Source organism: Thalassophryne amazonica, chromosome 3 (genome assembly GCF_902500255.1).
Source record: "Thalassophryne amazonica chromosome 3, fThaAma1.1, whole genome shotgun sequence".
In the NCBI taxonomy this organism is placed as follows: domain Eukaryota; kingdom Metazoa; phylum Chordata; class Actinopteri; order Batrachoidiformes; family Batrachoididae; genus Thalassophryne; species Thalassophryne amazonica.
In genome coordinates, this window is record NC_047105.1 from 35230950 (window position 1) to 35247724 (window position 16775).

Below are 16775 nucleotides of genomic sequence, written 5' to 3' on the forward strand. Positions count from 1 at the left end.
AGTAAATCGGAAAAACACACAGGGAGTGTTGCTCACATTTATGCATTTGTTGGATACTTTGATCCAAAGTGAGGTACGCTACACCAGTCAGACTTTATAGTTTCGGTTAAGACAGTTGGAGTAAATCTTAAATGTTGACACCCTGCAGGATTTGTGCAGAACTCGTAGATAGGAAACATTTAACTATCTGCAAAAAAACAAAACAAAAAAACAGAACTTCGAACAGGAGAGAGATCTTATGTTAGAGGTGGCGATCCACTTTTCCCAGTTCGGCATGTAAACATTTGAGGATTTCAGGAACAGTCGTCTGCCTAATTGACTGTGTTACACATTGAGCCACAGGCAGCTCCACAACTGCCTTTCAGGCATTGATCTGGCAGGGAGTCGGTCCTTCACATGTGCTCAGGGTGATTCTGCAAACAGCTGATGAACTCTGAGACCGGGTGGCCATTGAAGCAGATTTGGTACACGGCGGTGAAAAGAGGAAACCTGGGGAGGTGGCAGATGGGAAATGTTGAATTCAGGATCTGAGTTTTGCACAAGGTCAGTGATTTAGTCGACAGGAAGCTTGTTTGTGAAACTGAATTTGTTCATCCAAACAGTCACTTTAGGTTTGAAAATTGTGCAATTTGGATTCACAATGAACTGTATCAAATCATTCCTATGCTTTGGAATATTCTAGGCATGTGCCCTGCTAAATACCATGGATAAATAAATGAGTCCATCCCCTCCAGTTTCCTAATATGATAACTAAAAAAAAACAAACATTAAAAGCCATCATCACATATCTCACCAAAATAAAGGGACATATAATGAGAATAAATTGATTTAAAATGGGTTGTAGTCCATGAGCCCAAAGTCCATTCTGACCTAATTTTTACCATGTGCCCTAACAGCACTTACAATCCAGGCTTGGTATTCCACGTCCTACACAAAAATGTATGTTAGCCAACCCAGGGTGGCAGCTATAGCCAGGTAGGTGTCAATGAAGGATTCCATAGGGGTCAAAATTTTAAAATGTTCCAATCATATTAAAAAATATACCACATTATTTGTGTAATCATGGGGATTTCAAAAGGTAGAGTTTAGATGATTTGTGACTGAATGTTATGGGGTTGTGGGGTTAAAACAGTAAAAATGGTGACAAAGATAAGTTTTAATTTGTACACGGTCAAATGTTAAAGTTGCTTCAGTTTTGTTAAAAAATGATGAAAATTATTGTCTGAGCTAATACGATTAAGAAATGGAATAGATTTGACTGTGCTAAATGCTCGGTCTCCAAAGTCAACAACAAGGTTAACGTCCATAGTATTCTATGACATATGTTATTGTGTAAGGTGATAAATGAGCATGACAGATTGTGCAAACCATTCCAAAATTAACAACGGCTGCAAAGAAGCACTACAGATATTCACTCCTGTGTTCTATGAGCACTTGTAGGGCTGACATGCAGTCAATAGTTGACTTCTAGGTTGTATTTCACAGTGGATGTATGTGTGTTCTTGAGATCGCATTACTCTGCATGCAGGGACTGCAGGTGGTCCTCTACCCTACAGATAATCCCAGGTCCAAACCTGAAGCGGCACTGTGAAAGAAAGAAGCTTGGAAATCTCCAAAATCCAGTGGCTATGCTGTATGAGGGGTGAAGACCTGGATGTGTATCAGTGGCGGTCCTAGAGTGATTTACTCCCCGGGCGAAACCCCTTGCGTGCCCCCCCGCGCACACTAACATGGCCACCACCTCCGCCCCACCACCCATGAAAACACTAACTTTGTCCAGAACACCCACAGTCCCACAAATTAACTCACAACAGCTATTTTCAAGAACAAGTTTCCAGTTTTAATGACTACTGCAATAACAAACACAAAGAGATTGGCACAGTCTAATGTGTCATCATCCATGGACTTATCTGCAATGATCATCTCAAAAGTTTGCAGGAGGCATCATAATTGTTTGCCACAGTGCTCACGATCCGTGATGTGAAATTCCATTGAGTAGGAGCATTTCTTGGCAACCTTGAGCAGCCTGCAGACTCAAGAAAAGACATCCTTTTTGTGGATTTTGAGAAAAATGTGGAAAACCCAGAGAGTGATGCAAAAAATATTCTGCACTCAGATAAGCATTTAGCCCCCTGAGACAGAACCAGATTCAGTCTGTGTGCATAGCAATTCACAAACATTGCACTGGGGGCTATTGTTTTAACTTTGGCCTGCAAACCATTGAGAGCTGAAGCCATGACAACAACCACAGCTTCTTCGTAAGGAAGACTATCAAATGGCTTCGCCAAAATCCGGTCCACAACATTCAAATTATCTGCCATTATGTGCAGCTTGCTACCTAGCTAGCTCGCTAGCTGGGACTGGCGCGAGGGTAGTGTGAAGTTTGTCCACCTGTGAGGGTGAAGGAGCTCAGCAGCACCCGCTGCTCGGTAGGGACAGAAACTGCGATAGAAGTCAGAAAGAGTGATAGAAGTCAGTCTCCAAACACAAGCAGCTACAAAAAAACCCCCACCAGAAATAGAAGCTCGATTTGTCACTAGTCTTTTTTAACAAAGAAAATGCCGCTAAGAGGATTAGGAAAGTCTCCAGTTCAACTCAGAACAGAATGAAAACTAAAAAATGCTCCCACGGATGTTTACACTAAAAGATCACTGATTCGCTCATTACGCTGTCAATCAAAAAGGGATTCAGCCTCAGACAGATCATCCAGTCATCATACAGAAGCTGAGCGTCCGGGCCAGCCGAGGCCAGCCCACTGCCCCATAGACCCCCAGACACGCTGAGCGTCCGTTGGGCGGGACAAAGCCCAGCATTTATCCAATGACTCGTCTCGTTTCGCTGCACTCTTTGTGCACCACTCTGCATTTAATCATTAGTGACTGATCTCTGCTCTCTTCCACAGCATGTCTTTTTCCTGATTCTCTCCCCTCAGCCCCAACCAGTCCCAGCAGAAGACTGCCCCTCCCTGAGCCTGGTTCTGCTGGAGGTTTCTTCCTGTTAAAAAGGAGTTTTTCCTTCCCACTGTCACCAAGTGCTTGCTCTTAGGGGGTTGTTTTGACCGTTGGGGTTTTCTGTGATTATTGTATGGCTTTTGCCTTGCAATATAAAGTGCCTTGGGGCAACTGTTGTTGTGATTTGGCGCTATATAAATAAAGTTGATTGGATTTGAGTCGCTATTGAAGTCTGTGGACGCTGTTTAAAGCACTGTGAAGCTGCTGAATGAGTGAGAGGAAAGCCGTGTCGTTACCAGTGATAAGATGATTCTGAACAAAAGTTGAGCGCGTTGTAACCACGAACCCCCCCGTCAGGACAAACCCCCCCCCCGTTTTTTTTTTTTCGCACGGTCGTGCCGCCCCCCCCGCGATGCTGCCCCGGGCGGCTGCCTGGTCGGCCCGCCTCCAGGAAAGCCCCTGATGTGTATGGTGACATATTAGTGCCAAAAAGCACTTACGCAATAAAACATACATTCGGGCATATTATATTATTTCACATGCGTAGATATTAACTGCAAGTGCACAAATGATCTCTACGCACGCACACTCCTGTGTCAATCAAATCTCGCTCTCCAGAAAAAAACAATCACAGCCAAGCCAGTACCGACCCTGGTTCCCTAACCCCATTGTGTCAAAAGTTTCAAGCGAGAGAGCAGAAATCAACTTCGGTTGTTTGGTGCGCTGGTCCTTCTTCCTTCACTTTTTTCCTCTCTCAGGGAGCAGTTTACGCTGCGTGTGCATGCAGTAATATCTACACGTGTGAAATAATATAATACACCAGAATGCATGTTTTATCACACGAGTGCTTTCTGGCACTAATGTGTCACAAAAGATGTGGTCATATCACAGTGGGTGGAAACACCGTGTGGTTGCCCCAGTGGTTGGTGTACTGAGGGAGCGGCGTTTGCTGTGGCAGACAGACTGTTTCCACTGGTCAGGTGTCACCCCATCAATGAGCGAATCAATCTACTGACCATACAGGGTGCCAAAAAGCACCGGCACCAGTGGGCTTCAAGACATATATAGGACATACTTCTCTCAAATCATCTCAAAGAAACCCTGACAGAAAATACTACAACTTCAGAAATATTACAAATCTTACTTTTCCACCATGTTTTTCTGCTTCAAGACATGATGGACCTCAGTCGCAGTCGCTGGACCTTGTAGCTTCTGACCGCCGAGCATCTCTTTCTCCAGCTCCTCAATGGTCTAAATAGAGAGATGCACAGTAGAGACGTTATTTACATGATCATTGTTTTCACTGTTTGACAGAGAAAAGAAATAGGATTCAAAGCACTGCTGTAGGGATTCACTGCTGCCGTCTGTCATACTTTGCCCGTTTTCGCGAAGGCTTCCCCGATTTTGCGGTTGCGTCCACCATAGCAGGTTGTGATGAGGTCAGCTATTCCGCAGCTCTCCAGGAAAGTTACAGGGGAGACAGGACAATCTGTGCAAAAGACCCTGGCAAAGGCAATCATCTCCATCAGGCCAAGACGGATCACCGCTGCTTTGGTGTTGTCGCCGAATCCCAGGCCATCACAGAAACCTGCTCCCACTGCTACAATGTTCTGTGTGTTCAACAAAGATATGACAACAGATTTGCATCATTCCAAAATAATAGGGTGTACACCTCTGCTTAGGTGCCAAAACAACTCTTTAGCAACATCCTGGGTCAATTACGTTTCTACATATTGAAGTAAAACCACCTGGTGAGGTCATTGATTGCAAAGAAAACCTGCCAACTTTAACTTACTTAATCATAGGTGTGTTTGGGCATGACATGAATGGCACCAATCAGAGTACCTTCAGCCATTCTCTTTTAGAGCTATATCCCCATTTGACCCCGGTACACTGCTATTTAAATTGTGGGCTTACTAGGTGGTAGAAGTGAGATGTTTTCTGGCAAAGAAACAAATCTATGCTCAGAGTGTGAAAGCAACTGTGTCAGTTGGACACGAGCAACAACTGCGTTGCACTGTGCACCGTTTTGTGCCTGGTACAAGACAAGGCCCATGATATGAAAAGACATTTGGCATTCTTAGCAGTTTCTGTAAATAAGTGATGAACGTTTTAACAACTATATGTGGAGCGTATCACTGTGTGTCTTTGACATTGTTACATTGACATGACATACTTGACTAGTGACATGATCTATTCTGTTCAATTGGATACAGGTCTGGGCATCTCAAGGACATTCACATACTGGCTGTGTGCTTAGGGTCATTGTCCTGCTGAAAGATGAACCATTACCCCAGTCTGAGGTCAAGTGCACTCTGGAGCAGATTTTCATCCAGGATGTCTCTGTACATTGCTGCATTCATCTTTCCCTCAATCCTAACTACTCTCCCAGTTCCTGATGCTGAAAACATCCCCACAGCATGATGCTGCCACCACCATGCTTCACTGTAGGGATGGTTGGTGCCTGGTTTCCTCCAAACATGATGCCTGGCATTCACACTAAAGAGTTCAATCTTTGTCTTATCAGACCGGCAAAGGCTGTGAATACTTATGGTGGCGATGGTCTGGTGGTTAAGCAGTGGGTTTGAGACCAGAGGTTCAAACGGCCCTCTGTCTGGAAAATCCCCAAGGACCCTTGTGCAAGGTCCTAAATCCCCAAGTTGCTCCCGGCTTGTAGTGAGCGTCTTGCATGGCAGCACCCTGGCATCAGTGTGAGTGGGTGAATGCGCGGTATTACTGTAAAGCCCTTTGACCTTCTTTTATACACGGAAAAGTGCTATATAAATGCAGTTCATTTATCAGTTGCCATTTATGTCCATGTGATTTCTTAGTTTATTTTTTATTTTATTTTATTTTTTTATAAATTTGAAAAAAAAATCTCATACAAAAACTTTTCACACTGTCATTGTGCAGAACTTTGAGGAAAAAAAAAATGAATTTCCATTTTTCAATAATGCTGTGACATAATAAAATGTGGAAAAAGTGCAGTGCCATGAATACTTCCCGGATGCACTGTATGTAAACAAACAGGAAATGTTAGCAATAACTGCAGTTAGCCCACATGTGCTAATGCTAATGCTGTCAGATAGCAACCATGCTATGTCAACTTCACATTGCTTGGTGTAAATAAAAAACATGATTCACATCTGAAAGTTCCCAGAAAACTTTGAGCAACACTGACAAAATCTGAACAAACCCATGCAGGAAAAAACAAAAACTCTGTAGTGGAGGTACAAATGGGTTGCCGTGGACTTTACTCAAGTGCCCTCTCGTGGCCGTTTTTGCCGATGAAAACATCGCAGAGCTCAATACAAATACATGTAATTTGGTCACTTTTCAAAGGGGTCAAACTCGTCAATCAAGTCAAACTATACCTTGGACAAACATATCCTGAAAGCATAAAATTTTGCCAGTCTTGTAGAATTGTAAGATTATCATCCAGTATGATAAACTATGATGAATCGTTTCAGCTGTTTACCATATTTTCTGCTACCTTCTGCTCTGGAGTGTGGATCAGGCAGTACCTCATTCAGATCAGTACACCAGAGCAGCCTGTCACATGTGTAGATAGTTCCATCTTGTGACCATAGATAATAATGCAATATTTTTTGACATTAAGTCATTTCAAAATATAAGACACAGCATAAGCCAAAGTAAAAAAAAAGAAAAAAAAAAAAGCACAACTTAAAACCAGAAAAAGACCACGTATACGAGGTCTGTTAGAAAACTATCCGACCTCTTTATTTTTTGCAAAAACCATATGGATTTGAATCATGTGTGATTGCATCAGCCAAGCTTTGAACCTTCGTGCGCATGCATGAGTTTTTTCACACCTGTCGGCTGCGTCATTCGCCTGTGAGCAGGCTTTGTGTGAGCAGTGGTCCACCCCCCTCGTCGGATTTTTATTGCGAGTAAAATGTCTGAACGATTTGGAGCTTTGCTGCATCAAACTTTTCCAGAAACTGTGAGAGACCTCCAGGTGGACACTATTCGGAAAATTCAAATGGCTTCCAGGGACGATTTTATGGGAATCACACAGATTAAGGAGTGTTACAGCCGGTTTAAAGACCGCCCACAGCAGCTGAGAGCGCACCGCACTCCGAGCACCGATCGACAGGCTGAAACGACCAGATCATTTCCAAAGTGAAGGCTGTGTTGATCCGGGACATCGTGTGACTACCACAGAAATGGCAGAAGACATGGACATCAGCACTTTTTCGGCACATTCCACTGTTACAGGAGTTTTTGTCATGGAAAGAGGAGCGGAGGAATGCGCCACAGAGCCGCAAATGGCGCGGGACAAAAGCAACTCCATCTTAGTCTCACAGGACGGCTTTCAGTGGCTTTTCAGTTGTGTGACTATCCGAGAAATTGTGGATGAGCTGGACGTGCCAGAACATGTCCTGTGAGGCTTCATCACGGCGTTGCTTTGCGCCATGCAACTCTGTCCCGATGCGCAAATTCCTCCACACATCTGTCTCAATGTGCCGAGAAAGTGCTGAAGTCCACGTCTTCTGCAATTTCTCTGGTAGTCAGACGACGTCCCGGATCAACACAGCGTCCAGTTTAGAAATGAACGGTACATTCCACTGTTACAGGAGTTTTTGTCATGGAAAGAGGAGCGGAGGAATTCGCGCGTCGGGACGGACAACACGGAGGTGCTTTTGTCCCGTGCCATTCGCGGCTCTGTGGCGCATTCCTCCGCTCCTCTTTCCATGACAAAAACTCCTGTAACAGTGGAATGTGCCGAAAAAGTGCTGATGTCCATGTCTTCTGCCATTTCTGTGGTAGTCAGACAACGTCCCGGATCAACAAAGCCTTCACTTTGGAAATGATCTGGTAGTTTCAGCCTGTCGATCGCCGCTCGGAGTGCGGCGCGTTCTCAGCAGCTGTGGGTGGTCTTTAAACTGGCTGTAACACTCCTTAATCTGTGTGATCCCCATAAAATCGTCCCTGAAAGCCACCTGAATTTTGCGAATGGTGTCCACCTCCAAGCTACAAATCGTTCAGACATTTTACTTGCAATAAAAATTTGACGAGGGGGGTGGACCACTGCTCACACAAAGCGTGCTCACAGGCGAATGACGCAACCGACAGGCATGAAAAAACTCATGCATGCGCACGAAGGTTCAAGCTTGGCTGATGCAATCACACGTGATTCAAATCCATATGGTTTTTGCAAAAAAAAAAAAGGTCGGATAGTTTTCTAACAGACCTCGTATGTTTCAGTCTCCACATATTACAAAGGTAAATAAGACTTTCTGGCACATAGGTTCACTGTCAGAAAACATTTACAGTTCACACACACACACATATATACACACATATATATATATACATATATACACACACACACATATATATATATACACACACATATATACACACACATATATATATATACACACATATATATATATATATACATATATACACACACACACATATACATATATACACACACATATATACACACACATATATATATATACACACATATATATATATATACATATATACACACACACACATATACATATATACACACACATATATACACACACATATACACACACATATATATATACACACACATATATATATATATACACACATATATATATATATATATACACACATATATACACACACATATATACACACACATATATATATATATATATATACACACACATATATATATATATATATACACACACATATATACACACACATATATATACATATACACACACATATATATACATATACACACACATATATATATATACACACACACATATATACATATACACACACACATATATACATATACACACACACATATATACATATACACACACACATATATACATATACACACACATATATACATATATATATATATATATATATATATATATATATATATATATATATATATATATATATATATATATATATATATATATATATATATATATATATATATATATATATATATATATATATATATATATATATATATATATATATATATATATGAGGGCTGTCAATAAAGTATAGGTCCTTTTTATTTTTTCAAAAACTATATGGATTTCATTCATATGTTTTTACGTCAGACATGCTTGAACCCTCGTGCGCATGCGTGAGTTTTTCCACGCCTGTCGGTGACGTCATTCGCCTGTGAGCACTCCTTGTGGGAGGAGTCGTCCAGCCCCTCGTCGGAATTCCTTTGTCTGAGAAGTTGCTGAGAGACTGGCGCGTTGTTTGATCAAAATTTTTTCTAAACCTGTGAGACACATCGAAGTGGACACGGTTCGAAAAATTAAGCTGGTTTTCAGTGAAAATTTTAACGGCTGATGAGAGATTTTGAGGTGATACTGTCGCTTTAAGGACTTCCCACGGAGCGAGACGTCGCTCAGCGCTCTCAGCCGCCGTCGTCAGCCTGTTTCAAGCTGACGACGGCATTTCCACATTTCAGGCTCTATTGATCCAGGACGTCGTGAGAGAACAGAGAAGTTTCAGAAGAAGTCGGTTTCAGCATTTTATCCGGATATTCCACTGTTAAAGGAGATTTTTTTAATGAAAGACGTGCGGACGGGTCCGCGCGTCGGGACGTAGCCGGCGCGGTGCGGCGGCACAGGAAAAACACCTTTGTGTTGATAACCATTTGTAAAATCCAGGCGGCTTTTGATACCTTTCAGTGGAGTGAGTATATGAGAAATTGTTTAACAGCAGGACATGTTCCAACTTGTCCTTAAGGCTTCCAACGGAGGTGTTTTTCCTGTGGCGGAGTGTCGCGGCGGCTGCGAGCCGACGCTGCAATCCGTCCGCACGTCTTTCATTAAAAAAATCTCCTTTAACAGTGGAATATCCGGATAAAATGCTGAAACCGACTTCTTCTGAAACTTCTCTGTTCTCTCACGACGTCCTGGATCAATAGAGCCTGAAATGTGGAGGTTTTCAGCTTGAACAGGCTGACGACGGCGGCTGAGAGCGCTGAGCGACGTCTCGCACCGTGGGAAGTCCTTAAAGCGACAGTATCACCTCAAAATCTCTCATCAGCCGTTAAAATTTTCACTGAAAACCAGCTTAATTTTTCGAACCGTGTCCACTTCGATGTGTCTCACAGGTTTAGAAAAAATTTTGATCAAACAAAGCGCCAGTCTCTCAGCAACTTCTCAGACAAAGGAATTCCGACGAGGGGCTGGACGACTCCTCCCACAAGGAGTGCTCACAGGCGAATGACGTCACCGACAGGCGTGGAAAAACTCACGCATGCGCACGAGGGTTCAAGCATGTCTGAAGTAAAAACATATGAATGAAATCCATATAGTTTTTGAAAAAAATAAAAAGGACCTATACTTTATTGACAGACCTCGTATATATATACTGATTTAGTTGATAAAAAAAAAACTGACCTTCAGTGCCCCGCAGATCTCCACTACATCCAACTCTTCCACCACAGTCACACGAAAATTTTCGGTCTGCATAAGGTCCTTCAAAATGGAAGCGTGAACTTTATCTTTGCATCCTGCGTGCACAAATTCACAAAAACTATTAATAGCTTCTTGACTCAAGCATCAAACATACATACTTTTCCTGTAAATTCAGTTTCTTAGATGATTTTAATTCCAAGCACATAGTTTATACTCCAAAATAGATTAATTGGACACAAATGACGTGTTCACATAAATTTGAATTATGAGGTCTATTAGAAAAGTATCAGACCTTATTATTTTTTTCAAAAACCATATGGATTTGAATCACGTGTGACTGGCAGCTGGAAACCATTCAAAAAATTTATCTGGCTTTCGGTGAAAATTTTACGGGCTTCACAGAGAATAAGGACTGTTACTACAGCTTTAAGGACACTCGGCGCGCCGTGCTCCGTGCCACCATCGAGAGTCACAAACCACCGGATCATTTCTAAACGGATGGCTCTGTGGAGCCGGGACCGTCGTGTGCACTTTCTCTGGTTATCACAAGAGCTGGACATCAACCATTTTCCAGCAGATTTCACTTTTAACAAGAGATTTTGTCATGGAAAGCCGAGTGGAGGCTTCGCGCATCACGACTGATTTGCTGATGGAGCGAGACAAAGGAACACCTCCGTTTTGGTCTCACAGGACAGCTTTGAGATGGCGTTCAGACAGCTGTCGGTGGTTTTTCCATCGAGTGATTATCCGAGAAATTGTGGATGTGCCTGGACATGCCAGAACGTGTCCCATGAGGCTTCATCACAGCGTTGCTTTACGCCATGCGGCACCGCCGCGACGCGCGGAATTGCTCCGCACGTCTGTCTCAATGTGCCAAAAAAGTGCTTATGTCCACGTCTTTTCACAATTCCTGTGCTAGTCAGACAACGTCCCGGATAAAACACAGCGTCCAGTTTGGAAATGAACGGCACATTCCACTGTTACAGGAGTTTTTGTCATGGAAAGAGGAGCGAAGGCTTCGCGCATCACGGCGGTGCCGCATGGCACACAGCAACACCATGATGAAGCCTCACGGGACATGTTCTGGCATGTCCAGGCACATCCACAATTTCTCGGATAATCACTCGATGAAAAAACCACCGAAAGCTGTCTGAACGCCATCTCAAAGCCGTCCTGTGAGACCAAAACGGAGGTGGTTTTGTCTCGTTCCAGTAGCGAATCCATCGTGACGCGTGAAGCCTCCACTCGGCTTTCCATGACAAAATCTCTTGTTAAAAGTGAAATCTGCCGGAAAATAGTTGATGTCCAGCTCTTGTGATAACCAGAGAAAGTGCACACGACGGTCCCGGCTCCACAGAGCCATCTGTTTAGAAATGATCCGGTGGTTTGTGGCTCTTGATGGCGGTATGGAGCGCGGCGCACCAAGCATCCTTAAAGCCGTCCTTAAAGCTGTAGTAACAGTAACAGTCACCGAAAGCCAGATAAATTTTTCGAATGGTTTTCAGCTCCCAGTCTCTAACAGTTTCTGAAAAAATTCTGATGGAAACAAAGCCCAAATCATTCCGCCATTTCCTGAAAATAAAAATCCGCCGAGGGGGCTGGACCACTCCTCACTTAAAGCCTGCTCACAGGCGAATGACGCAACCGACAGGTGTGAAAAAACTCACGCATGCGCACGAAGGTTCAAGCTTGGCTGATGCAATCACATGTGATTCAAATCCATATGGTTTTTGAAAAAAATAATAAGGTCGAATACTTTTCTAATAGACCTCGTATAATGTTTAACACACACAAAATGAAAAACAAACAAACAAACAAACAAAAAACAATTTCTTTGAATTGGTCATGTTTAATCTGGAATATACACCAATTTTATGAACAGATTTTTTGTTTGTTTTGATATCATAAAGTAACAAGGAATTGTTATTGTTAGTATGGCCAAAGCAGATGGTCACCCCACTGAGTCTGGTCTGCTTGAGGTTTCTTCCTGTAATTAAAAAAAAAACATCTGAAGGAGATTTCCTGACCAGTGTTGCCAATATGCTGGCTCAGAGGGTGGGTAAGGTTAGCTTCTACTTGTGTAGCACCTTGGGATGACTTATCTTGTGATTTGGTGCTGTGTAAATAAACTGAATTGATCCTGCATGCAGCTGCCTCAGTGTTGGCGACCACAGTAATTGAAAAAAGCCAAAGCAACACCTATATACCTGGCTGCAGCAGACTAATGGCTACTTTAACAGAAGCTGAGGATGAACTGGTTGTCTGCCTGGGTGGTAGCCATCCAGGACAGTTCCATAGTGTGGTCGATGCAACTACTCAGTACAACATCATATCCTCCGACTTGACTTTTGAGACAGCAGGTGTCATCTGATGCAAAAGAATGGGCGTGTGCATACCAATGGTTGTTTCACAGAATTTCTCCTCAGCAACTTCATTGGCGATGTTTGCTCCCATCAGGACTGTCATGGTGATCCCAAGCTTCTCTCGGATGACCTGTGAGATGAGCTTCAAACCCGCTGGACCCACATCGATACCCTAAAGTAGGCAGAGGATCACAAAACTCACCCACACACATTCATGAGGGGGTGGGGGGGATGGGTTTGTGGAGGAAGACACCACCTTGATGAGAGATATTCCTATGGCGTCCTTCTTGACATGATCTTTGATGGTGTCACACACTCTGATGATGAACTGGTGAGGAACCACGAAGATAAGGATGTCGGCTCCTTCGGCTGCCTGTACCAAGTCTGGAATGGCCAACTGATGGAAAAAGATACGTCAGTCACATGGAGATATAAAACCACAGAACTGTGCAAGCTCTTCATCACATGCTCTTTAATTAATAAAGCAGCAAATAATTTTTCCAATTCATTCTACAAGATCTAAAGATTTGGCCATTTCTGTCAGTCGCCACAAAGTCTCCTCACATGGACTTCACTCTTCTCTTTGTACGCACCACATTAGGTGGTAACTTGTGTCCGGGCAGATATTTCACATTTTCGTGGTCCGTGTTGATGATCTCTGTGAGTTTTCGATCATTCACCATCTCCTCAAACACCCACATGTTCACTGTTGTGTCAAACTGGTCATGCCTGGCTGCATTGACGCCGACAATCTTGGCAATGGCAGAGCCCCTGCAGACACCAACACTCAATGACCATCACTCTAGTTCAAAACCACATCAGTTTTACTTACCTCCCCCAAAAGCAAAACAATGTGCAAGATTTATTGCCATCTAGTGGTGAGGTTGTAGCCTGCATTATGACATCACCAGTCAGTCACATTTTTGCTTCTTTGGTGATGGGGATTTATGCTCCCTTTCTCTTATGATAGACAATAAATGATTCTCAAACTTGTTAGCTTAAACTAGCAACCAGTAGACAGTGTACAGGGGAACAAGAACTGATTCTTTTTTCGTTTGTCTTGAAATGTGAAAGGCAGTGTATGTCCCTTTTGGAGTATTACGGTTCATCTGGAAAGTATTCACAACGCTTCACTTTTTCCACATTTTGTTATGTTACAGCCTTATTCCAAAATGAATGAAATTTTTCCTTAAAGTTTTACACACAACACCCATAATGAAAATGAAAAAAAAAAGATATATTTTTAGATTTTTGCGAATTTATTAAAAAAAACAAAAAAAAAACACTACAAAATCACACGTACATAAGTATTTACAGCCTTTGTCTTCATGCTCAGAATTGAACTTAGGTGCATCCTATTTCCACTGATGTTCCTTGAGATGTTTCTACAGCTTACTTGGAGTCCACCTGGGGTAAATTCAGTTGACTGGATATGATTTGTAAAGGTACACACCTGTCTACATATATGGTCCCACAGTTGACAGTGCATGTCAGAGCACAAGCCAAGCATGAAGTCAAAGGAATTATCTGTAGACCTCTGAGACACGATTGTCTTGAAGCACAAATCTGGGGAAGGGTCCAGAAACATTTCTGTTGCTTTGAAGGTTCCAATGACCACAGTGGTCTCCATCATCCATAAATGGAAGGCGTTTGGATCCACCAGGACTCTTCCTAGAGCTGGCCGCCCGTTTAAACTGAGTGATCGGGGGAGAAGGACCTTAGTCAGCGAGGTGACCAAGAACCCGATGGTCACCCTGTCAGAGCTCCAGCATTCCTCTGTGGAGAGAGGAGAACATTCCAGAAAGACAACCATCTCTGCAGCAATCCACCAATCAGGCCTATATGGTAGAGTGGCCAGATAGAAGCCACTCCTTAGGAAAAGGCACATGGCAGCCCACCTGGAGTTTGCCAAAAGACACCTGAAGGACTCTCAGACCATGAGAAAAAAAAAAATCTCTGGTCTGATGAGACAAAGATTGAACTCTTTGGTGTGAATGCCAGGAATCATGTTTGGAGAAAACCAGGCACCATCCCTACAGTGAAGCATGGTGGTGGCAGCATCATGCTGTGGGGCTGTTTTTCAGCGGCAAGAACTGGGAGACTAGACAGGACTGAGGGAAGATGAATGCAGCAATGTGCAGAGACATCCTGGATGAAAACCTGCTCCAAAGCGCTCTTGACCTCAGACTGGGGTGACAGTTTATCTTTCAGCAAGACAATGACCCTAAGCACACAGCCAATATATCAAAGAAGTGGCTTCAGGACAACTCTGTGAATGTCCTTGAGTGGCCCAACCAGAGTCCAGACCTGGATCTGATTGAACATCTCTGGAGAGATCTGAAAATGGCTATGCACCGACGCTCCCCATCCAACCTGGTGGAGTTTGACAGGTGCTATAAAGAGGAATGGACAAAACTGCCCAAAGATTGGTGCACCAAGCTTGTGGCATCATATTCAAGAAGACTTGAGGCTGTAAGATACATCAAGTACTGAGCAAAGGGTGTAAATGCTTATGTACATGTGATTTCTTAGTTTTTTTTTTATTTTTAATACATTTGAAAAAAAAAACCTTTTTATCTTATCATTATGGGGTGTTGTGAGTATAAGTGTTTGGGGGGGGGGGGGGGATAAATTTATTCCATTTTGGAATAAGGCTGTAACATAAAATGTGGAAAAACTGAAGTGCTGTGAATACTTTCTGGATGCAGTGTAAACCAACATGAGGGCCTCCATGAAGGGGTGGGGGGATCCCATGCAGATATAAAAGGCTTTTTCCACGTTTATGCAAATGCATTGATTCATTGTTGCAGGTAATTAGTGAGATGATAGTTATGAATGAATCACTGTAACACACCCCTAAATCGTGTGTGCGCGCACACAGCTTTAAAGAACCCTGACTGGAAGCTTCCTCTACAAAGTGTGTGTTAAATTACAATTTTAAACTACATGTGTACATGGAATAATTTAATGCACTGATGTCTCAATGCTAACATGCAGCAGCTGCATGTGGTGTGGATTAGAAATCAAAGGTCAAGTGTTCATTCACTGTCAGCCTCACAGCTGCATTCTGGAAACCAAAATCCAGCACAGACTCACTCAGCAGCAGGAGTTAAAAATATTTTTGCATTACCAAAAAAAAAAAAAAAAGTACAATCTGGAGTCCAAACTGGTTTAAAGCAAGAATCACAGAACATGCAGAACACAAAAATATCACAAGCGATTATTGTCTGTTACAGATTTTCATTAAATCAGAAGTAAAAGTGCATTTCATAAATATTTACTTTGTTCTCATTTTCCAGTTTGTTGCTGAAGTGGCCACTTACCAGTTTCCAGAGCCCACAATACAGACTTTCTTTGCTGCTGCCATGGTGTGACCTTCCAGACGGAGCTGCTGCAGACAGTCTAAACAGGACTAAATGTATTTATACCGGAACCACATAGAAGAAACACCCTCCGCTGCTGGTTGGTGTCTGTGGCTGCCCCTCAGGGTTCAACTCTTATCTCTCTCTCACGCTACAAGCGGTCCAAGATTTTACCAAATGTATGGCAGATGAACGGGTCACGCTGAACTCATATGGGCAGTTGCTGCATATGAAGCGATGGCATCCTGTTTGAACATATGAAATTTGATAGTCAAATCCATGAATGTTTGGATATTTATGTTTGCATTTTAGATGTCAGCTGCAGTGAGCTCGGATACAAGAGAACTCGATCGGCCTGGTGCAAATTGGGCCTGGAGCTAAATTTGTATAATAAAAGCAGTAATTGGTAGCTTGAGTTGAATGTTTCAGTGGTTTATTAGTTAAGGACCACTGCAGTTAAGTTTTCAGTTAGTGGATTAGCGGTTATGGAAGTTAACATTTTAGCAAGGTGTGCCCACTGTTAAAAGGGTTACAGCCTTTTTTATTTGTTTGACCATATTTTGATGACGTGTCAATGCTTTGAGCTGGTAACAAGAGAATTCAGCCTGCAGGAGAACATGGCCTGAGTTAAGAACTCAGCCCGGTGCGAATTGGGCC

At 42.8% G+C, this 16775-nt stretch overlaps 1 protein-coding gene across 1 annotated transcript; it reads right to left on the reverse strand.

Moving 5' to 3' along the window:
• Positions 1-228: 228 nt before the first annotated feature.
• On the reverse strand, positions 229-16183 carry gpd1b (glycerol-3-phosphate dehydrogenase 1b). The gene is made up of 8 exons (XM_034166042.1): positions 16080-16183; positions 13350-13527; positions 13013-13153; positions 12790-12928; positions 10376-10488; positions 4325-4561; positions 4096-4202; positions 229-489 (listed from the first exon to the last, which is right to left on the reverse strand). Exons 1-8 carry the CDS (start codon positions 16121-16123, stop codon positions 393-395), a joined length of 1056 nt encoding a protein of 351 aa, XP_034021933.1. The 5' UTR covers positions 16124-16183; the 3' UTR covers positions 229-392.
• Between the last annotated feature and the right edge of the window lie 592 nt (positions 16184-16775).

Excerpts from the sequence above, each read along its gene's own strand:
- gpd1b (XM_034166042.1), bottom strand. The coding sequence starts at position 16,123 with ATGGCAGCAGCAAAGAAAGTCTGTATTGTGGGCTCTGGAAACTG. Across the intron at positions 10,489-12,789 it reads ATTCTGTGAAACAACCATTG|GATGCAAAGATAAAGTTCAC; the intron begins GTATGCACACGC and ends TTGTGCACGCAG. Across the intron at positions 4,562-10,375 it reads AGATCTGCGGGGCACTGAAG|AACATTGTAGCAGTGGGAGC; the intron begins GTCAGTTTTTTT and ends TTGAACACACAG.